Below are 24,382 nucleotides of genomic sequence, written 5' to 3' on the forward strand. Positions count from 1 at the left end.
AGAAGGATCATAATCTCATTATTAATTCACCCGATGTATTTAAAATTCTTTTCATTCAATACAATCTCTCTTCTCGATGGTAATCTACCAATTAATTTGTCTGTGTTGATTCACTCAAGCAACATGTTATTATTGGTTAACATTTCTATTAAAAGCCACTTGTTCCTCGATTTGATTTCCTACGTGTACATCAAAAGAATTTTGACCCTCTTTATAGAATTTGAAATTTTATTTGAATGCAAGAATTATAAAGGGTGAATATCAATTTTTAACCCATTATTTAGAAGTTTTTTTTGAAAATAAAAATAATATTCATCGTTTCACTTTTTTCTTATTAATGGACCGTAAAAATAATTCGGCAATTAATATTTGACGTGTTTCGGCCAAGTGCCATGTGAGTAGTACACGCAGAATTAAAAAAGAAAAATGAAAAAACTTATGAAAGTCCATGTATTTTGTAGGTGAAAAACAATTTCTTCCTCCTATTTCCCCCCTCATTCAACCCCTGAAAAAATAAAGAGGAACTTTAATATTTTCACCAATACTGCACATACATGCTTAGAAAATTTACTGCATGCACATACATGACATTTACTGTTGACAAAATAAACAAAGTTATAGATGATTATGCAGCAGCTTAATGACCAGGTATAGATTCTTTAGTAGAAGCTCATAATTAATAGTCATACATGTATTTATGCATATTTGTGTTCAATTATATGCATAATTTTGACGGCAGTCGAGAAAAAAAATGGTAAAAAAAATACTAAAATTTTATTCCTAATTTATCTCTCCGTATTTTTTGCCTTGGAAGAATTTGGAATGTCTTGAGAGGCATCTGCCATGTGTCACGCTCCTAGTGAGCCACGTAGCTATATTGTGTGGTCCAGATTTATATCTATATATACTATGGGGGAGTGGATACTATAAGATCTCATCCCTATATGGAATGACGCGAATTTTATGAAAATGTTGATAGATAATGTGTTAAGTGGTTATGGTTGAATTGATTTTGTGTTATTAAAAATGAGTGGTTAGTTAAAAAGAGAAAGTGATGTTATGTCCTAAAATGAAAGTGATACATTCTTATGGGACAGACGAAAATGAAAAATGTGAACTCTTACGGGACGAAGGGAGTATTATTTTTTTAGATATATCATATTCATAATTCTAATGCATCGCTAACATTTTCGGTAACACATTACCTATGTACCCTCTATCATATCTCATGACTCATGCTAATCTGCACTTACTTAAGACTTTAAGTGTTTCTACAGAAGTATTGTTCGTTCATCTATGCTTATCAGTGTCAATTATGTATACAGAGAGAGGTGGATAGAGAGTCGCCCAAAATTTAGCACAATATGTGTGTTCTTGTCAAAAGTCAATTTGTTGAACTACTGAGTTTCTTCGCTGATTTAGCGATATTCTTTTGGAGGATTACTCGTGATAATATGATTCTTCTTGGGGCTCAAAAAAATGACACATATTGGCACTTGAATATTTTTATTTATCATGTTATGACTTAATTTGAGTGATCTTATTGTGTAATGATTTACTTTTAAATGATTAATGAAATTAGTACAGTGTTGTTATAACTTCATTATAAGATTTATTTTGAAACACAAAAAATATGAATTCATATATAGATCTGCGGATTTGTGGATCTAATTATGAATCTGTACCTATATATCTCATTTTTCTAAACCAACCCTACGTATATAAGTTTGATAAAATGTACTCCCTCCGTCCGCCAAAAGTATTCCACAATTACTATATTTGGCGTCCGCAAAAAGTATTCCTCTTTCCTTTTTAAGCCATGGTCCCACCATCCACCTTTATATTTTATCCTTACAAACACTCTTTATTTACAAAAATTCCACCCCAAATTCAATCTCAACCACACATCTCATAAAGTAGTGGGACCCTTTCTCCACTACATCAACATCATCACACATTTTATTAAACTCCGTGCCCGACTAAAGTGGAATACTTTTGGCGGACGGAGGGAGTATTTTTTTTTCTTCTTCTTTTTTTAAAAAATGAGGAAGTGAGTGTGAGAACGAAAAGGGTAAGAATTAGACAAGGCAGAGAAAAAGAGGTGGGGAGATTGATAGACCGTACGAGAATCCCGCATTCTTTGGTCAATCCGATTAGACGTGTGGGTGAGTGGGCCCCATTTCCCCATCCCCACGTGCGACCCTGTCACCTATGTCGGATTACTGTGTTACCCGCTTTTGCTTTCCACTTCGCTCCAATATTAATTTCTTCATATTACTCCTTATTCATTCACAAGCTTATAAAATTAGTACTAATAGTCGTTTACTCCGTTGGTGAAATTGGAGTAATTTTTTTTCGACACCAAGATTTAAAGAGTTACTATTTTATGTGTTAAATATAATAGATAAAAAATAAATAAATAAATAAAATTTTTATCATATAAAAGAATTGCTCAAATTTTATGGAACAATTTAAAAAAGAATACAACTCAAATTTTGCGAGATGAAATGAGTATTAACTACAGCATAAAAATTAGTTGTAAAAAAAATATTTATAAAATAACAATATGATGAATCCTAATTAAATTATTGTAAACTGAAATTAAAAGGCAAGAAGTTGACACCAAACATTAAGTAGAATAAATGATCCTTAAGTATTGTATTTCTTCCTCTCCCAAGTTTTAGTTTTAAATTGAAGGTGACACAGATTTTAATTTTTAAAATTAATATAAATAAATAAATATACTACAATCATCTATTTAAAATGTAAATCGTTTATATACTATTTAATTCTGATAAACTAAATATATTCGTCACTCGAAAATTGACCAAACATTGAAATCTGAAAACCAATTTCCAACACAATCATGCCCCTAATGTTTGGTCCATAACCCATTTCGTCGAACTCTAATTTGCATTGACCCCTAATTTTTTATTTGGTCAAAGAAAACAAAATGAAGTAAAATGCTAGTTGTGCCATTTAATTAAATTTAAAATCATAGAAAAAGAAAAGCAAAAGTTTACATCTATGTATACACTACACGTTCAAAATATTTTTTCCTAAGCGGAACCAACGAAATTGAGGATTAATTTAATTAAATATTTTTTGATTGTTTTGAAATACAAAACATATATAAAATCACAAAATCTCTTGTACATCCGGGTGTATTATACATTCGAATTGACCCGTATCCAAGTCTTGATCCGCATGTTAATTCAAACGCATACCCTGACTCAAATCGTGTAAATGACACTATTCAATTATACAAATGACAATGCTTATAATTGACACTATTCAATTATATAAATGACAATGTAACATTTTAAAATGTTATAGTTTCATTTTCAATCTTATAGTATTATTTAAAATATTATAGTATCATTTACAATCTTATAGTGTCATTTACAGAAAGTGTCATTTATATTTATGAATAGTGTCAATTATATACAATGTCATTTACAATGTTATAGTGTTACTTATTTATACGCATTGTCATTTGTATAATAGAATAATGTCAATTACAAGCAGTGTCATTTGCATAATCGAATAGTGTCATTTACACGATTTGAGTAAGGATGCAGGTTTGAATCAGGATGCGGCCGGGTCAGGATCTGAGTACGGATCACCCCGAGTATACGGTACACCCGAGTGTACCCAAGACCATTTCATATAAAATAAACACATATTACAAAGAAACTAGTATGGTCATCCGTGCCATGCACGACGAACATGGAAATCAAACGATATGTTTAAATAAATAAGTATAAATATTAAATATAACTAAAATATAAATAAATGTACAATATATATTAAAAATAAAATAAAAATAATTCACATCAATTACTCAATAAAATCTCGAATTTAAAAACATAAATTTTCAACTTTAATTTGTACAAATTCTAATAATATTTATAGTTATTGAATAATTTTAAACCATTTGATAATGAAAATTTAACACACATTATCATTATGGAAAATTGTACGTCGTAGTAAATAAATAAATAAAAAAGTTGTAAAATTTTAACGAAGAGCGAGAAAATAAAATATCTTAAAGTTTTCATAATTCATTTTAAATTTGTTTTTGATTATTTTTATACAATATTAAATATTTTGTCACGAACTTAAATTTAAAATGCATATTAAATATTTATTTAATCAAATTTAACGATATTTAAAAATAAATTAAATTATATAACAAAATAGGTATAAAATTGGTGGGAGAAGAGAGAGAGAGAGAAAAAAAATTGGAGAGAAAAAACTACTCTTATATATACTAGATTTCACCCCACAATAATCAAACCCCATTTCCCGTCTAATTGCCCCCAACACTTTTACAAACACTGCAATGGCATAAAACTGGGCGGCCACGCCATCCGCTTCCTTATTGTTGGGTTATACTTATATATGTGGAAATAGTCTGATAGACGAACTTTCAATATTTTAATTTTTTTTATTTTAATCTAAATATACCAATTATGCTCATATGACTTTTGCCGCGCTGAATAATTCCGATCGAATTATAATTGATTTAGCTTCTATGTAGCATATTATTAACTACACACTTATCAATTTTTCAATTTAAGTTATTTACGTGTAAATACACGAATTTTCAATATTTTTTATTTTTTTTCCACAAACTTAATACTCCCTCCGTCCCATTGATCGTGTCTCGTATTCCTTTTTTGTTTGTCCCACGATCTTGTCCCATTTCTATAAATGGTAACAATTAACTAAACAATAAAAATTCTTAATTATCTTATTTCTCATATTTTATCACTTTTTCACATTCTCTTTCCTACTTTATCATCTTCTCTCTCTTACTTTATCATTTTATTATATTCTCTCTCATACTTTATCACCTTTCATCTCCTATTTTATCAATTTTATATTTTTATTACCTACACACTTAAAACACTAATAATATTCTCCTTAATAACCGTGCCGAAATCAAATGGGACAAGCCCAATGGGACGGAGGGAGTACTTTTCTGATTGTTCTCACAAAATTAACTTGTTCCCACTGTTGGGTCCCGAATGGTCACTGAATAGGTGTATGGGGGAAATACACATGTAGGGTAATTCTTCGCAAAAACTTATGTTTGAACAGAAGGAGAACTTAACTGATACTGAAAAGTTTTGGATAAGAATATCAATTGAAAGTTTCAGTTAAGTCACAAAACAGTTTTCAGTTGAAGAGAGACTAGCGACTGATACTGATAATAATATCAGTGGATGACTTCAGTTAATTGAATCAGTTAGATTACTTCAGTCCAGATAAGGCTTCAGTCGAGTTTGAACGTAAACAGAGGAGTGTTATGAATCTTACTGATTATCCGAAAATTTATCAGTTAGACTAATAGCACTAGCATCGAAAAATAAACTTAGTTCAAATAGTCTTTAGAAAGGTTTGTCACTTTATGAAATCTTTAGTTTCTCTTTTCAGTTGGTCAGTTTCAGTTATAAACAATTTTAGCGCAAATAAAAAATAACTGAAAGTAGATAAAGAGCACAATGATTTTTACGTGGTTCAGAAAATAAGTTCCTATGTCCACGGCCAGATGATCAGTCTGACAAACACTCTGGGCTTATGCTTATGGTGCACAGCAAACCTAACTGCTAATGCTTACAGGTGCATAGCAAACCCAATGTTTTTAAGGCTTCACCTTCCAGCAACCAACACATTGGGTTGGACTTTTGTCGCTTAGCTTGCGGGTGCTAAGCAACCTAACTGTTTAGTTTACTGGTACTAAACAACCACTGAGTTCGGTCTAAGTCTCGAACTCGATTACAATCTCTTTTCTCACTCTTTAGAAAAGGGTTATGTAATACACTAACTAGGATTACTGAGAACATACTCTCAAGTAATCAGAAACTAGACGTAGGATACATTCTGGTAACTTGCCTAGATGTTCTAAGAGAGTTTATGTAATCAGATTAACTTATTGCTCTATCTCTAGTTACTCTCTTCTTCGATTCAATGTTTATGGAGATTAAGCTCAAGTGGATCTTTCGGTGTGGCTTCAGCATTGATGATTGAATCGGATTCGCCTTTATTAGGGTGATTTCCCGAGCTATTTATAGGCATCTATGAAGAATAGATCCGTGGAGATCCACTCTTCAAATTCTGCCGTTGTGAGATGTGGTCCAGATCTGCTCAGATTCTTTGTCTTCATTCTCCTTTGATGAATGGAGAGTTGGTTTTCTTGTCCTTCAGAATTGGTGTTGCGGACTATTACATGAAAGAGGAAATTATGTCCTTTTAAAGTCAATGTTCTGACTTGGCATTAAGTGCGGCGTGTCTTGAAAGCTATCCACTTGGCTGGAGTTGGTAAGACACCCTTTCTTTCTTCAGTCCGTCATAGTCTTTACTTTAACTGGACTTGACTTCAGTTGAAATGTTTGCTAGGACTCGTGGATTCTTCAAGCGTTTTTAGTGCGAATTCCTTCAGTCAGGATTTCAGTTGGATCTGCAACTCCAATGCGTTCAGAACTTGTAAGAAGCTTTCAGTCGAACGTTTCTTCAGTTGAGTTGACATCTTCAGTCTTCAGTTTAGCTACTAGAGGGACTAAAACATTTAAGTCCAGAAAGATAACCTCTAACTAAAACGTGCCTTCTAACAGTTTTGGTATCATCAAAACATAAGGGTTGAATATATCTTTCACTTCCCAACTTCCACAAAGCTCATTTCCTTCATTTTCCAATTAGTTTGTGTAGCAATTGATTAGGTTGAAATATTAATCCATTTTTTTTTATTGTGTTCAAAAATTGAAAACCTTTAATATGATCTTTGGATCCAAAAATTCTTTCATGACATATTTTTTAACGAGTTTGCATTTAATTAATTATGGCTAAAATGTTAATTTATATTTTTTTATTATGTCGCAAATTAAAAAGCTTTGATATAATCTTTAGATTCAAAAAATTTATCATTGAATGAGAAACATGAGGAAAGTGAATTTCATGTAAGAAAAATGAATTTCATGGTAAAAACAGAAAAATATAAAATTGAAAGAGAAAAATTAGAAAATACTGAAAATTCATATATTTATATGCAAAATAACCTTTTTTTTTTGGCTCCCTTTTCTTCTCTATCGCTGCTTGGGAATCTTGGTTGCCGGCGATTTGGTTTTTCAATCTGGCTTCCTAACTTGTCTGAAATTGATTTTCCCCACCACCACTGCCTGCTTGCTACTCACCCTCCTCTCCAAAAGTGTTTTGCAATTATAATTAATTAGGTATATGACATTGGACCACGCTGCTGCTACTAGTTGTTTATATCAATACCATAAATATAACTCTTTTGTATCTCAGCACAGCAACTATGAAAAAGAAAATTCAAATTTAGGGAGGCATGAGAAAAGAGCAGATGCGGAGAACAAGACCACTTCCAAAATTATGGAATTCAGACAGCTAATCTGCATGTATTAATTAAATTACAAGAGCAAAGGAGCTCAAGATTCCAGATGACGATGTGTGTAGGCGTATTAACTTACAAAGGTAAGGAGATTTGAGGTGGTTCAATCATCGTCGTCGCTCAAGATAATATGATTTGGACATATTTCTGATCGTTTTCTACCAGACTGATGCACAACAGTCTGCAAACTCGTAATAAGAGGTGGAGACGCGGCTCTGCGCTCTTCCTTAGCCTTCCCCCGGCATGACAAGACCGGAAGCATTGCTGCCCATCCCGTTGGCCAAATCACGACTTGTGCCATTTGATGAAGTGGCGTTGGGATTCTTTTGAGCATGGCCGGAAACGAGTTGCTGTATACTCTTAGCCCACCTGTGCAGTGCTTTCAAGTTCCCTTCCAGAGCCTCAACCAGGAACTCCAACTCTCTAATTTCATATCTCAAGAGAAACTCTTTGGCTCTCCAACCACAAGAACAGAGCTGCTTTACGTGGCGCAGGCAAGAATATCTATTCGGGGAGCATGAACAGGCCACGGCAGAAAGGTATAAATCATAAAAGCATATACAGCATTCCCGTTTAGTGGCAACATCACATTCACCCATTGCTCTAGACATCGACGTGTTGCATAGGTATTTCCTCCTTGTGCCTTCATTTTTAACACGAAGCTGACCAAAACAAAAAAGAGAGAGAATCATAAATCATTGTAGATCAAAATTCGCCAAAACTATTATGGACAGAAGAAGACCTGAGCAATCGAATCATTTGAATGAATCATAGAACAAAAATAGAAGATAGTTCAAACCTAGATACATCTGAGGACTGAGATCTATGTAATATACAATGGCGATGCTTTTTACAATTCTATCATTAACGTGCGCATTAACATGCATAGGCATACCTTAAGCAATCTTGTTAAGATTCCATCCTTTCCACACACACTTCTCCAAAGACGAATATTGGAGTTGAAGCTTTTGTTTGCAAAAGAATCCCAGAGAGAAACCACAGCTGCCATGGCTGCTCCTAACAGCAGCTTATCATGGGAGAGTGACGTCTTCAAACAATATCCAGCGTATATTTCTGTTATGTTCTGGCCATGTGGTAACCAGTCTACAGGAGCAATACACACAGCTTCTGAACAATTAAACCCACAACTAAATTCTGAATGGTAAGCTCCAGGGAATGTGACGACAAATTCCAAGGGGTTTTGCAGACAACGGAACACAGGAATCCCCTCGGCGATTAGCATTGAGGGGGAGAGTTGGGCAACCTGCAATATAGAAGCATGTAACAGAGTAAATACAGATATGAACTGCCTTCAAGTGAATGGTAGTGAACCTCATTTTATTAAAAGCAGCAGCATGCATGACTTCGTGATCCCAATCCCCCCACCCCTGCATCAGTTCTTATCCAGGGCATTAAATCTGAAAAGTCCTCACTTGGTGTTTACAATCCATAAAACAAATAATGAATAACGAACTGCAGAAGTTGCAACAGCAGTTAATTTGATATTTCTTATAGCCTGCTGGAGATAAAAATAACTAAAGAACATGAGCAGAAAATTCATGAAACCAAAACAAAGTAAAATAGAAAACACACCTTGCATCATTAAGGTGAAATTTTGAGTATTTTAAAGGACACTGAAACTATTAGTAAATGAAACTAACAGTCTAACACCACTCGCCTTTCTTTTCAATTATTTCCATCAGTTAACTACTTCTGATGCCAAATCAAGCAACTGGGAATCGGCCCCATATCACCCTTTATATTTTAATAATCCATCCCATATCAACATCTATTTAGAACTAGTAGAAATGGCATTTTGCATAATACAGATACTAATTAAAAAAAGGAGTAACTATCTGGTATGGCAGAGTTCAAAATCAACGGACATTAGGGAACTCTAGGTGACTCTGAGCATAATAAGTTGAAAATAATAAAAGCTTCAAAGTAATCCTTATCAAGAGTATTGGTTCCTCATAACATTTTCAACCAAGTAATGATATACATAGCACTTCAAGTTACCTACTAACAAATTTTCCCCCCTTCGAAACCAATAATAAACAAGAATGTAACTCACATTCTCATGGAGCAACTTGGGATGTTTTGAAAACTTTGGAAACCGTTTCTTCACAACTTCCGCAAACTTGAAGCAATACTTCCCTGGGATAGAATACCATACTTTAGGGCTACCCATGTGCAAGTAAGATAATGAATACAAATGGTGATCTTCATTTCGCTGTTTCTCCAACAAATCAAACAGGAAAACAAAGTAGTGAGAACCTACACTACACTTAAGGGGGGGAAGCAATAAAATGTGATGATCTGCAAAGGAAAATTTTATGTACAATGAGATAAATGAATTATTGAAGAAAACTATCAAGCAGTTGTTGACAGACAAACAAAGAAAAAAATCAAATTATATTCGAAATATTACCCAGCACTGTGAGGCAAAGCACATCCCGATGAACATTTGAGGAACGGAAATGGTGGATGAATTGTAGCACCCAAATTGAAGAAGGGAACCATAGAGATTCGCGGTATTATTCAAGTTCCACCCGGATTTCACATATTCATTATATTTACCCATATTTGTTGCTCTACTGGCTGCAACAGGAAATCCACTTGGTATTGTTTGATTAGCCAAGTCAGTACCAAAAAGTACCTAACGAGACAAATTCATTCTATGAGGCAAATTGATCGCAGCAAATTTATTACAATTTGATCTTTTCTCTTTTACCTCTATTTCTTCACTTGGATTCTCCACTATTCGCCAATATTCGCTCTCAACTCTTGCAATTAGCGGTTCTCTCTGATTTTGGCCAGTTGCAATCACTGTGTCATTCTCACGAAAATATTGTACCTTGAAATCATCAGCATACTTTTTAAAGCTTTTCAGGGTGAATTCAGGCCCCCTCTCGAAATCAGAAACTAAATCAAATGCTTTATCAAGCTCCAAAATTGCTGCATCTTTTGGCATTTCAGTTTCCATATTTTCATGCAACCTAGATACTTTTCTCTTTAAAAGCAAATTCTGGAGCCCATCAATCTTTTGAACATATGTGCTAAATTTTGAAGCTTCCCATATCTCTTTATTTTCCAGAAGGCATGGAGGTCTCCAGGAAGGAGGAGGAACAATGCGGCAAATTCCATAACTCTCTGCTCTTGGTCGTATATTGGCTATGTATTTCAGAGTATCCTTGAACTCCTGCAGCAAGATTCAAGCTCATGCAGATTACCATCTAGGGAGCCAAACTATTTTTCATTGAGCCACAACGGTATAGTAAGAACAGGAGGAGAAACAGGATCCAGTAAAATACCTCTTCAGTGGGTCTGAACACCGGAGCATCATCAACCCCAGGCAAATATGAATCTTCAGGATGCCATCTTGCAGTAACCTACAAGATATTCCCTTGACAGGTTATAATGGTCTAATGCTACATAGAATATATTTCAGGGTAATACAACAATAACAATAAGAAGAAGAAATCAAGAAACCTTCACACAGTCATGGCAGTCTTCACATCCCCGTATCACTCCTTTGGGGAGGGGAACACCAACTGGAACTTTCTGGGGAGAAAAACATGATTATCAGTAATTAAGGAAAATCTAACTGAGATCCATTCATTCAAAGAAAAAGCAGAAAAATGAAGAAACACTGTCAGGTGGAATCTGAGAATAAATATTTCCAAAAAAACAATGACTCCTGGAAAGTAAAACAGCTTCCACCCACAAAACATGTGCTTGTTACTGGCCAGCACTTTAACAGATAAAAGCAAAACAATCAATATAGGTCTTTTGATGTATACTATGCTAACTATAAAAGAGTAATTTAACAATAATAAGCCAAACAAACTGTACATGGAATTAAATAAGCAACTTAAGTAATGCCAAACCACTAAAGCACATCTAACAGTGTATTGCGATATACTTAGATAATATTCGAGTTAGACTCTTCTTTCATGAAGCACAGATGTGATGATGGAAATGTATGCTTTGCAATATATTGCCACCTTGATCTAATTCATGATTTTCTTTTTTACGGGTCCATTGGATAAAACCAAGGTATATTACGAACTTATACACATCCAAGAAAGAGAGGAATTCAAAAATAAGTTTAATTACACATTTTGGTAATACGTTCATCTAGATTTGCATTGGAGAAAGTAGAGAACGACCAGATTAACTTCAATCTGTTCAGAGTCATCTTGATGCCGAACATGCTCAAATTGGCCATGAGATATCCAAGGTCTCTGTAAGAATGAGGTCTTAAACCTTTCGATGTCAGAATTGCTAACAGGAACACCAACTAACCGAGGTCCACACTCCCCTTCTGTAGCAGCATCCTGACCAGTTACTATCTTCTTCAATGTCAGAGATGTCAATGACACAAATCCTGGTGGAACTGAGAGATTCTCTTCTCCGTTGTCCGTGACATGCTTTATAGATCTCTTCTTCCCCACCATCAGTCTCTAACGATGCAGAAACAAAAACCCTGTTGTTCTGGAACTATGATCTCAATTCTCATCAATGACACACAACTAGACAGGATAAACACTGAAATGTGATTCATGCCGTTGTGCTTCACATGTCTCTCTCCTGAAAAGTAATCCATTCTAGTGATATTCATCTATTATGGAACAAATAAGAAAATGGGGGGGGGGGGGAGTTGACCATCATAAATTGACATGAAAATAGATAGAACCTACGGGGTACAATCATGGCAGCCATAAGAAAAACTACTTGATTCACAAGATTCACGCAAGCTCAACCCCAGTTTCACATTTTTTTTTTACTGAAAGAGATTTTCCAGCACATAAAAAGTTATTGCACATGAAAGATATTATCATGATTCATGCGTCAGTCTGAACAGAATTCAAGATAGCATAGGTACATTCTCAATGCAGAGAGCCTAAAAAAATGCAAGCTTTCACATTTTCAACACTTCACACACCAACAGCAGAATCTGTGAAATTCCAAATAAATATCCATAACTCCATATATCACACTTTAAAAATATAGCAACTGCCTGTAATCACATAAACTCACAAACCAAGAAAAGTTCTTCTAAGCAGAATACCCTTCTATCACGTAAATAATCACAGTGCTTCAGATACAGAAGCACATAATCACTACTGCACTCGCAATTGAATTCCATTTCACCAAGTTTAAACATGAGTCGATTAAAAAGAAATAACAAAACAACAAAGAAAGCCAAGAACTGGATCAAATTAGAAAGAAATACATACCGAACAAAGAAATTAGCACTACAAGAACCCCATTAAAAAGAAAGGAACCAGCAGAAAGAGGTCGTTGGATAAACCCTAATTAAAAAATTGGCAATAAGAAAAATTGGCTTCTTGAATGAACAATTATTTTACCTCCTTCAGTATAAACTGAGAAGGCGCCGCGGGCCGGGTTTTGTAATAATTGGGAAGTTGGGCTGGAAATTGACGCACGCAGGTCCCTTTCTCTTTTCTTTGCAGCAAACAGATGTAGGCTACGACTGCAGAAGAGGCCGGAGCCGGCGCTGCTGCTGCGGCGGCGTCTGGAGACTGGATCCTCTGGACTCTGAAATGGAGTGGATTCTGCGCGTCTGGAGCTTCCGGCGAGAGGTGCGGTCGGTGACGCTCGCGGCGCGGCTTCCGGCGAAAGGCAACAATCGGAGCAGGGTGGGGTGAGATGGAAGGGTTCGGGGCCTCGGGCAACAGTCACAGTGGGTGCAAAATTAAAATTAAAATTGGAAATTAGAAGATTTAGTGAGTTATCCGTGGAAAATAATTTACATTAGTAAGTAATAAGTAAATATAAATTTAAAAAAAAATTAATATTTTATTTAATATTTAATAATTCATTATAAAAAGTGTTAGTATATAAATAAAATTATAATAGAAAAATAAGTTAAAGAGTGTTCTTTGATTTATATTATAACAAACTTAATTAAAAAAATGATTTTATTATGTGTTCTTCACTCAAATCAGTATAATAATAAGTGCTAAATTCTCGAATCTAATTAAAGATATAAATAAAATTATGATAATAAAAGTAAATATCATTTTATGTCCCAACGTATTAGCATTTTAAATAATATTATTTGAATAAGTGCATAAAAGTACCTAACGTGTTAATTTTTTCTTATTTATTTCCTAAAAAAAATTCCAGCATCAGAGACATAACGTGGATAGACGAAATTCCTTACATGCGTCTTATGTAGCATTTTTGGGCTGAAAGTAAAACTAAGAGCATCTCCAATGCATGGTGTCTTAGATGATGGTCCTCATCTAAGACATAAGACACACCCATCTCCAATGCATTGTGTCTTAGAGGGATGCTTAGATTCTCATTTCCACAAAATTCACATTTCTACACTTTTATTTTTAAAATTTCATTAAAATCAAAATTCTACATTACAATAATTAAAATAAAATTAAAGACATAATTAAAATGCGATAATAAAATTTAAATAATTAAAAATAAAAATTAAATAATTTAAATAATAAAAAAATTACATAATTTAAATTTTATTTTAAAATTTAAAATTAAATATTTAGTATTACATTAATTAAAATAAAATATAAAATTTTAAAATTAAAAACATTACAATAATTTTTTAGGTGAAAAAACTAAAATAATTAAAAACCAAAAGAAAAACAAAAAAAAAACAAAAAAAAAAAGTTAATTAACGAATCAATCCCACCGCCGCCTACTATCTTCTCTTTCTTCCCCAAATTGCTTCCTCCCTATCTCCCCTCTTTCTCTGCAACTACTATATTTATTTTACAAATTTCTACAGCTTGTTTCCCCAAATTCTTAAATTCATGAAATCAGTTTTTTTTAATGAACGCGCGTTCCATGGACGCGCCTCACCCTTCTCCCCTATCGACCCGATTCTCCCCTTCAGCCCGGCTTCGAACCACGCTGCATCTCCAGCGCAACCTTCCCTCCAGCGACCTGGATCGACGCGGGCTTCGCCTCGCCCGCTGGAGATGCTCTAATATTCCCTCCGTCCCGCTATTCATGACACATTGCTTTTGGGCACGGAAATTAAAAAGAAGAAAATTAGGGAATAAAGGTGTATGGTCCACATGATTAGAATTGTATTTAGGGATTGTTTATTATTTCTAACTAGTGTATCTCCCGCGCGATGCGCGGTGGTTATGATTCTAAACTTGCGTGAGCTACACATACAATATACTTCCTCAATTCACCAAAAATATGGCACTATTGGTGAACACAATTTTTCATAAAATGAATGGTGATTTTTATGTAGTGAAAAAAGGTTCTACCATTATAAGAAATGAGCACTTGAGATTAAATTAAGGATGAGATTAAATTAATCACTTTTCATTTTTAAAATTTTTTTATCACATGATGGGCTCCTTTCTCCACTCACAATTTAATTAATAATCATTATTAACACTACTTTTAAGTGGATCCTTTCTTCACTTATAATAAACTCAACTATTTTTATTAAAACTTGTGTTGTTCCCTTTTAGGCCTATTTTTTAGGGAGAATCTACCATACACTCAACCTTTTACACTCCCCTTTTAAGATGATGACAAGTGTACACCATCTTTTCTCCTATATTATTGAAAAATTAATTTGGGCCCTTTCAAAGACATTTATTTACATAAAGAACCCCTTATTTTGCAAAAAGGCACAGGATATCCTTAGTTTACTCTGAAAACTTCACTATAATTTTGAAAAGATTAATGCACCCCGCGCTTCGCCTAAAATGGTATCAGAGCGAGTTTTAATTGAGGAATTATATTATATTTATTTTATTTTATGATTTACCTATGGGATTAACCTATGTGGGAGGAGACTCCATAAGAATTGGAATGGATCCGGACGAATGTCCGAGATGTCTTGTATACAGGATATCTTTCCAAATTTTGGAAAGAGAGGCTAGTCACCTAATGGGTGAACTACGATGGTGTTGGAGAGCACTTATGCTCAACATTACCGAGGACGTAGAGACTGTTCGTGAGATCATTACGAACATCCAGGAGCATCTTGATGCCCTACTTGAGAATGATGTGGCCAAAGCGGCAAACAGACAAGCCAGAGCATACCTCCATCAATATCATACTTGATGGAACCCAAAGACAAGGCGGGAGTAGCTTATCCAAGCTACCACAAGATCGAGCCAAACTCTTCCGACAACGTCAACTTGCGGGAGATCCAAAAAACGGTGGAATATTTTGGCGTCAAGCTGTATGATCTACCAATGGAGTTAAGCAGAATATCACTCAAACAAGAGGAAATACTAACCCTCTTGCGTGATATCCAAAAAAGAGTGGAGGACATCGAAAGGCGAAAACCATGTTCCGGAAAAATTCGGAATAAATGGTCCAAAGACCCGACGTATCCATTACCACTCGATGCAGCACCTAAGGAGTTGCAGCCAAAAGATATAATCTGAATCATGAAAGGCAAATGAATAACCTTGATCGAGTCGGATTAGAAGATCTACAGGAGTTAGCAGAATCTTTTGCTAACCTCAACATGGTTGATCTAAAGATGAACCAAGGAGATGGGGTGCCCAAAACTGAGCACCAAGGAGGAGAGTTGTCAAAGAAAGGTGGGGCTCAAGAAAATGAGAGCCAGTATCAACGAACCAGACGACGACGGCCCCAGATGCGGGATACTCCTGTAGGAAAGGCCACATTAGAACCAATCCATCCATACGGATTGATTCTCAACCTCGATGAAGCCAGTTTCAAAGATTGGGAGAATCTCATTGACGAATGGGCTTCATCATTAAAGATCGTGATCGCCACGATAGATTATGACAAAGAAGAATTTGTCAAGATCTTCGAAGCAAGTTTTGCAGGCATGGTAAAACAGTTCTGGGATAGAGCCGATGCCCAGGGAAAGAATGATTTGTTTGGCCACCCGACAATTTCTCAAATCCTCAAGTTGGCTACTAAACAAATTAAAATCCATTTTCTGGGAATGGGTTTTTTCGAAGGATCTGCAGAAGAGAAGCGCAAGAAATATCTACAGGCACTTTACAATCTAAGATTGGTAGTGCTAGAGCCAAAAGCTCTTGATGAATTTTTGCGCCTATACACCCTATATGCCCATATGGGGGTTGTTGATGATCAGATCGCCAAGGACCTCTTTTTCACAAAATTTCCGAGTCCATGGAGGGAGATGCTCATCAACGAGTACGTATCACCAGGAGAATATCCTCTTGACAGCGCGTCAAGGAGGATGTCATATGTTCACAGAAAGCTGTCCGAATGGTGCCAGAATGCGGCGGACCAGAGGAATCTCAAAAGGTTGAGGAAACTCAACAAGAAATCTCCATTGATGTGCGACAACATTGATCTTCCCACAGAGATTGGTGCTGAGTTGCTGTATCAACGGAAGAGCAGAAAGAAACATAGGTACCAACCCTATGAAAAGAGGTCAAGGAGAAGTTCTTGGAAGCCAAGAACTATGTGGACCAGACAGAAGGCACGCTCCTACAAATCAGACCAACGGAGCGGACCATCCAGGAACCGATTCTCATCTCAAAAGAGAATCCCGGCGAGGAAAACTTTCAGGCGTACTCAAGCCAAAGCAAATAAAAGTTTCAAAGATTGCAACTGCTGGACATGCGGTGCAAAAGGGCATATCTCTACCAATTGCCCAGACAACGAGAGAAGAGGGATAAAGAAATTTGAATCCACGCAGGATATTGAAGATGCCCTCTACTACCAGAAATTGATACCCGTGTATCAATTTGAAGATATATCCTCTGATGAGAGTATATACGAACAAGAAGAAGTCTTTAGCTCTGAAGATTCAGGTTCAGATTGGACCAATGGATCAACCGGGAACGAGTCAGACTAAAGAAGAAAATGAGGTTTTCCACACTCAGAATGAGGATCAGAATGGATTTACTAGTCATTTTCTGATCCCACAAGAAGAGGTGGTAAAGAAGCTCGTGAAAAAACTCAAGAAGGAAACCGAGGAAGTACAAACATACCAAGGGTTTTCTAGTGGAAGACTGAATCAAGTTTTTCACAGCTTGAGTCCATTCAAAAGGAGGCATCATGTTTATTTCGGCGTTACCAGCCGAGAAATGGCGCTTCCAATCGAGATTACAAGTAACCAGGTGGAGATCCAACTTGTTCCAGCCGAAGATATACGGCGGGATCTCAAAAGAATGAAACCAGAAGTCGCTAGTACGATGAAATGGATTCATATTGGAGCAATTCAGTTGGTAATCAAATCTGCCCTCTTCCCCGGGACAGATCAACCCATTGATGTTGCACTCTGCGACAAGAGAATTAGAGATGCCAAAGAAGCAGTTCTTGGAGCTTTTTCAGCCAAAAAGATTATAACCGAGATGTATCCACAAATCGCTTATAATCTACAGGATTCATCCTTCAGCCGAGCCCTGACATTATATCAGGACTACAAGAGGAAGGATCTCATGACGGGAGGAAATAGGCCATACTCGCTTACTTATCAAGTATCGTATGCCTTATCAAATTCCCACCACACAGAATTATTTCTGGGAAAGGAATTTATTGAAATTCCAGAAATATTCAAGGAGGTAGCCAAGGCAGTCAATCCAAACCGAGTGGAGATTCCCCAGATCAGGGAAATCGACATCGATGTAGGAGACAAGCAGGTGCTAAGCCATGACCAGAGTATCAGATTGGGAGCACCAAGGTTATCATTCCATGGAAATAGGCTAACTTCAGGGCCTATAACAAGAAGTTTCTCTCTATCTTATAAGAGAAAGGCGATTCAGGAAACACCAGTTCCAGACATGAGGATTAAGCTCAAATGTCCCGAAGGTTGGAAATGGGTTTCCACAAGATTTAATACAACTGAAAAGGAAAATAAGTTTCCTTGCAACATGTTGTATTATTTGGCAAATCTAGAGAGCAACCGATATATCGGAATTCTGGAGGTTGGAGGCTTTGAAATTCAAGTCGAAGGCCAAGCCGGACAAGAAACTGACGTTCTGATCTTAGGACGCAATTTCCTCGACAAATATCAACCATGGTCGTGGAAAGCAAGTGGAATGGAGATTACGATCGGTCGACAGAGGTTGCTGATCTGATGACAAGTCCATTCTCGATATACATCTCTATTGGGATGATATATGAGAAGTTCAAAGTAGAATATTTTACTGCTTATGTAGATTCAGGAGCAGGAATCTGTACAGCAAAATGAGGAGTCTTTCCAGCAGAAGTTGAAGAAGAACTACCTCGAATTGCGGGAAGGGATTTCTCCAAGAAGGTCTTGCTCCTATCAAAGGGAGTAAAGCAGACAAAAATATTAATCGGCGGAGCAGGTCAAACACCTTGGTACAAGGTCAAGACACCTCCGATATATTTCCATGATACCGGAGCAGATATATTATTTGGAAATAATTTTCTGCAAACCTTCAAGCGGTATACACAGGACAATGAAGCCAGGAGGCTGGTGTTCACAACCAAGTGTGACCACAAGATCATTGTGCAAAGGCTCGAAAGAGCTTTTCATCGCTCGATGCCATTAAAATTCTGCAGCAAGCGTGGTGATGATGGAAGACTCCGACGACCACAAATGAAGGATCAACGGAGATTCGGAGAAGTTTTGCTCAAATGCAGAACCGAGGGATTCCCAAATCTCTCCGAGGAAGAAACTCAAATCCTCAAAGTCTCCCTGATATCACACAAAGATATCAAGGAAGAAGAACAGATGTCCATAGCCGATGTCAAAAGGAAGATCCAGAAGTGTTACCATGAGAATCCTTTGGCATGGTGGGACAAGAACCAGCTCAAAGCTACTTTAAAAGTTAAAACTGGAAAGGAGCATGAGTTCGTAAGGTTCAGACCTATCCTGATGAACCCTCAAGATCAACAGGATATGATGAGTATAATCAAGGAACACCTTGATTTGAAGCTGATCGAAGAAGGAAGATCACCCTACAGCAGTCCTGGATTTCTGGTAAGAAATCATGGGGAGATCAAGCGAGGAAAACCAAGATTGGTCATTAATTATAAATGGATTAATGACATTCTTGAGTTCGATGGATATTTCATCCCGAGCAGAGAACACCTCATCAACTGTATCAGAAGTGCAAGGGTATTCTCAAAGTTCGATTGCAAATCAGGTTTCTACCAGATTCGCATGGAGGAATGGAGTAAGAAGTTCACAGCCTTCTCAACTCCACAAGGACATTATGTCTGGAATGTCATGCCAATGGAGTTAGCCAATGCGCCTCAGATATTCCAAAGAAAGATGGATAATCTCTTCAAGGATTATTCTTCGTTTATGTTTGTTTATATTGATGACATTCTTATTGCATCAAAAAACATTCATGAACATGTCAGGCATCTGGAGATCTTTGCAGATGTTTGTCAACAAGAAGGACTAGTGCTGTCTGAAAAGAAGGCAGTCATAGCCACCCAGAAGATGGAGTTTCTGGGAATTGAGATCGATGAATCTGGTATAATTCTACAAGACCATATTGTGGAAAAAGTCCAGAATTTCTCGGAGGATCTCAAGGAGAAGAAGCAGCTCCAAAGTTTTCTCGGAGTTGTCAATTTTGCAGGAATGTTTATCAAAAACCTTGCAGAACAAAGAAAAGTCTTCAGTCCACTACTGAAGAAAGATGTTCCATTCATATGGAAGGAGGAGCATCGGGAGGGTATGAAGAAGTTAAAGGAGACTTGCAAAAATCTCCCAAAACTTTCAATACCACAAGACGAGGACGACCTGGTCCTCTACACCGACGCGAGTGATTCATGGTGGGCAGTCGTGCTCACAAAGATCACCCCTCTCGGAGAAGTACCTTGCAGATACTGTAGCGGTCTCTTTTCCGACAACGAAGCAGTGCGATGGCACATAAACGAGAAAGAATTTTATGCAGTCAGAAAAGCATTCAAAAAATGGCCGCTTTTCTTACTTGCTAAAAAATTCATTTTGAAAGTTGATAACACTAATGTGAAAGCTTTCTTAACAAAAAAGATAGAATCTAAACCTGAAAAGGCTAGATTGCTTAGATGGCAAGCAGAATGCCAATATTATGATTATGATATTGTCATCTTGAAATCTGATCAAAATGTTCTTGCAGATTTCTTAACAAGGGATGGAGCCAACTGAGGTTGACTCTATCATGGAGAACCAGAGGCAGCTCCTGGATAATCTGGAGATGCTACAACAAGAATGGCAAGAGTGTTTACTCCATGCCAAACAAGCAGGAAGGATACAAATGGATGATGAATCCAAAGTAACCAACCGTATACGAGAATGTATCAAGAAGATGTTAAATCTTAATGATGCAACCCACAAGCCGCTCCTGCGCGGGATCATGGCTCCCATGATCGAAGCAGGCATCACCGTACAGGCCGGATTACCTGTAGCAGAGGAATCAAATACCCCTAGCACGAGTCCTAAGGCTAAGGTGTCAAAACCGGATCCTCAAGGAAAAGTTGTTGCTAAGGCTTCACAGCCCGAACCAACATGTCAACCCTCCACCTCTGGGGAAAAAGAGGGAGAGATCAGTCTTAGGCCATTGACGGGCAAATCTAACATTGATACTAACATGATTGAAATTTCTCCTGTTTGGCAGATATACCAATCCAGATGGGAGAAACTCAACACCAGAAAAGGACTTAATCCGGGCTATTGCCGGGTTGATGTTGCGGGAAAATATCCTCGCATATGGATGACCACCGGAGCCAATCCTCAGGAGGTCAAAGAGTGGTATGAATTCGGGGCATTAGCCTCAGTCTATACTACTTCGCCAACATTTAGTGAAATCAAGGGTCTACCCAGGTGGATCCAAGAGACAGTCTATGATGCTTGGGCAAACAACCAGTCCCTCAACCGGGGAGATGTCCTGGAGCTATATTTTCTCAGTGCAGCTCCAGAACCAGCAGGCAAAGGGAATCATGAAGCTTTCCATTTTATCAAGCTTCGGAGACCCGACACGGAGGCTTTAAACCGAATTAAGGCACCTAATCATGAAGTTTCCATTGTCACAACATTCACGGAAGATCAAATTTCCACGAGACGTGCATGGGGACTATGGGTCTGTCTCACAGAGATGGACAAAGTGAAGTACCAGTTCAAGTTCTCTCATAACGCAGGACTTGGATCTTTCCTGTTAAATTCTATGACAGGAAAAACTACAAGCTTCGCGGAGAAGGCCTTTGAAGAGAAAAGGCAGACTCTCTGGCGAAATAAGGTGGCGGGAAGCAAGGAAACTCGTCACAAGTTCTGCAACATGGCTCATTTAGGCCATTGGACAGATCACATCTGCACGGAGTGTCCGACGCAAAAAGAACCGGAGTTCGGCAAGGGCTTCTTTCCAAAGCCTAACAAGAAGAAGTTCCGGTCAGACGAGTATGAGGAGCACAAAACTCCACGTGGACGAGCACCACGGGCACCAAAAAAGTGAGATGCCCGACAAAGAAAAGGGAGTCATGTGACTCAAGACAGGAGGACTACCCACTAAAAGAGAAACGACAAAAGTGGGTGGATAATAATGAAGGCCAACTACCCACTGACCGAAGTGGGTAATTCTACAGGAACTCCACTCATCAGAAGAAAACAAATGATGGTGGAAAAGTTGCAGGCTGGCCCCTCACAGCATTATCAACAAAATAATGAAGGATGGGACCAGGAAAAACACCACTCACCGAAAGTAGAAAACAGGACTGAGTGGAAGATAAAGTAGTTGGACCTCACCAACCATTATCACAAAAGGATAAAGGAAGGTTCAACTCCATGTGAAGGCACTAACTAGTGTCGGCAATAATGGCCAACAAAAGAAGGTGGCTGTCACATTCCGAGCTAGCTGGCCACGAAGGAAGAATCCAAGGCCAACTACCAAGCAATAATAGAGGGTATCAAACCTCTATATAAACCCGAGCTATGGAGAGAAGAGATCATCGAAAATTTTCACAACCTTACTCACACAACACACTCTCTCTTCAGTAAAACTATCTTTGTATTTTAAATTTTGTTTTCAAAGTTTTTTTTCAATTCTAGTTTTAGTTTCTTTTATTTTATGTATACAAGAATTAGCTACTATGAGTAGCTAAACAAGTTAGTCTCCTCCCTTAGGGAGATTATTATGAAATAAAATAAGTATTTTATAATTCCTCTTTTAACGCTTTACTTTAGCCCAATTTCCGGTTGAGTAAAAATATTTTCTTTTCATTTATCAACAAAAGTATTTAACGTCGAGACACAGTGAAGGAGGGAAACTGATTCCTGAAGGTGACCATTCGGCGAAAGCTGAAACACAGTGAAGGAAGAAGGTTGCAACCATCTCTTGCGAGTGCGTGGTTGGACGAAGGCTGAGGAGGCAAGAAGTCCGTAAAACGCGACAAAAGCTCCTGAAGGTGACCAGTCGACGAAAGGTATACTGTTGATTTATGTTTTGAATTATTTTGAAGTGTTACAGAAGCATGTTGGGCCATATTTTGATTATAGCATAATTTTAAAATTATAGGAAATGGAAAAAGGATTATTCTGCCAAAAATTGAAACTTTTTTGGGGCTTTGTGTCAATTTAATTATTTGAGGGATCAATTTGATATTTCATGAAAGTAGGGATTAAGAGTGGACACTTGTCAACATCTTAACAAGAGAGTGTAAAAAACATAGTGTAGGATAGACTCTCCCTATTTTTTATGGGCTGAGGGAGTAATATTATCTTCTTATAATAGTAACATTGAGTCATATTAACAAATTTTCAATGTAAAATAAATAGGACTATTTAATACGGAAAATCGAAATGTCATAAATAAAAAAATAATGATGAGAAAAAATTACAAAACGTTAAAAAAATGTTGTAACACATGGGGACATTAAAATTAATTAAAAACTAATATATATTTATATATATATATATATATATTATCCTTTCGAATGTAATAATTTTATAATTTTCTTCATAGAATAAATTATAATAATTTGATGTATTTTGATAGTAACATTATTTTATTCTATTAATATTTTTTTTTACATAAATAAAAGAGTCAATTAAATTTTTAAACATAAATAAAAGTTCAACTATTTTACATTATTTTTTAAAAGAGTCAATTATATTAATATTGTTAATACTCCTATTAAATTTGTTGAGTTTGTTTAGAGATATAATAATCAATTTTGTTATAAAAAAAAATAGCGTCCCTGAAAACAAAATTTGATTAAAAAAACTTATATTTTAATTAAATAAAAATAATAAGTTATATCATTAAGAAAAAAAGGAAATAAAATAATGATACGTTTTTTTTGGAAAATGGAATCAAAAGTTGGTTTATAAATTTGTTTCTCATATTTCGGGTTGGTTAGATAATTAGGAGTAGTGGTATATTTTTTCAATTCCAAAATTACCCTTCAAATTAAATTTATTGACATTTACTTTGCTTTATATATATATATAAAGATTTATCAATATATAAAAACATTTATTTCTTGATTCATTAAAACTGTGCGGCTCCAAATGGTATCTTTTTCTTTTTCTGTTTGAAGCCTCCAAATGGTCTCTATTACTATAAGGGTTAATAGCCGCGAACTATTTTCAAATTTGCATATTGCACATCACCTTTAAAATTAGCTTCAGAATACACCACCTTTTAATTTTGTTGCAAATTGCACACGGTGAAAATTTCGGTAACTCTTAAGTTTGACCGACGATGACATGGACAACCACGTGTATTTTTTTACACGTTGGCAAGCCATGTGAGCAAAACGACGTCGTTTTGATAATTTGAAGAATTAAAAAAAAAAAAAATCCTTGCTTTTCCGGTGAGCCATTCCACCACCACAAACCACCGCAACCACCGTTTCTCCTCACCTCCACCATAACCACCACCACAAAAATCAAAGAAATCAAAATATGAGAAGAAATCACGAGCATCTACCTCTCCATCGGAAACTTCTGGCGAGAAATTAAACCTGCCGCCCAGCCTTCTCTTTTCTCTAGATCCACGGCGGTACCCTACCCGCGCCTGCAACTCCGAC

The 24,382-nt window shown here is 36.4% G+C and overlaps 1 protein-coding gene across 2 annotated transcripts; it reads right to left on the reverse strand.

Annotated features, from left to right (window-relative positions):
* Nucleotides 1-7,367: 7,367 nt before the first annotated feature.
* LOC131014233 (putative lysine-specific demethylase JMJ16) lies at nucleotides 7,368-12,007 on the reverse strand. 2 transcript variants are annotated; one of them, XM_057942126.1, is made up of 8 exons: nucleotides 11,587-12,007; nucleotides 10,907-10,978; nucleotides 10,729-10,806; nucleotides 10,149-10,616; nucleotides 9,846-10,073; nucleotides 9,489-9,647; nucleotides 8,310-8,678; nucleotides 7,368-8,076 (listed from the first exon to the last, which is right to left on the reverse strand). In XM_057942126.1, exons 1-8 carry the CDS (start codon nucleotides 11,872-11,874, stop codon nucleotides 7,642-7,644), a joined length of 2,097 nt encoding a protein of 698 aa, XP_057798109.1. In that variant the 5' UTR covers nucleotides 11,875-12,007; the 3' UTR covers nucleotides 7,368-7,641. The 2 variants fall into 2 exon arrangements, with proteins under 2 accessions (XP_057798109.1, XP_057798108.1); XM_057942125.1 differs by having other exon boundaries at nucleotides 11,584-12,007.
* Between the last annotated feature and the right edge of the window lie 12,375 nt (nucleotides 12,008-24,382).

This window comes from Salvia miltiorrhiza, chromosome 3, assembly GCF_028751815.1.
Source record: "Salvia miltiorrhiza cultivar Shanhuang (shh) chromosome 3, IMPLAD_Smil_shh, whole genome shotgun sequence".
Taxonomy (NCBI): Eukaryota; Viridiplantae; Streptophyta; class Magnoliopsida; order Lamiales; family Lamiaceae; genus Salvia; species Salvia miltiorrhiza.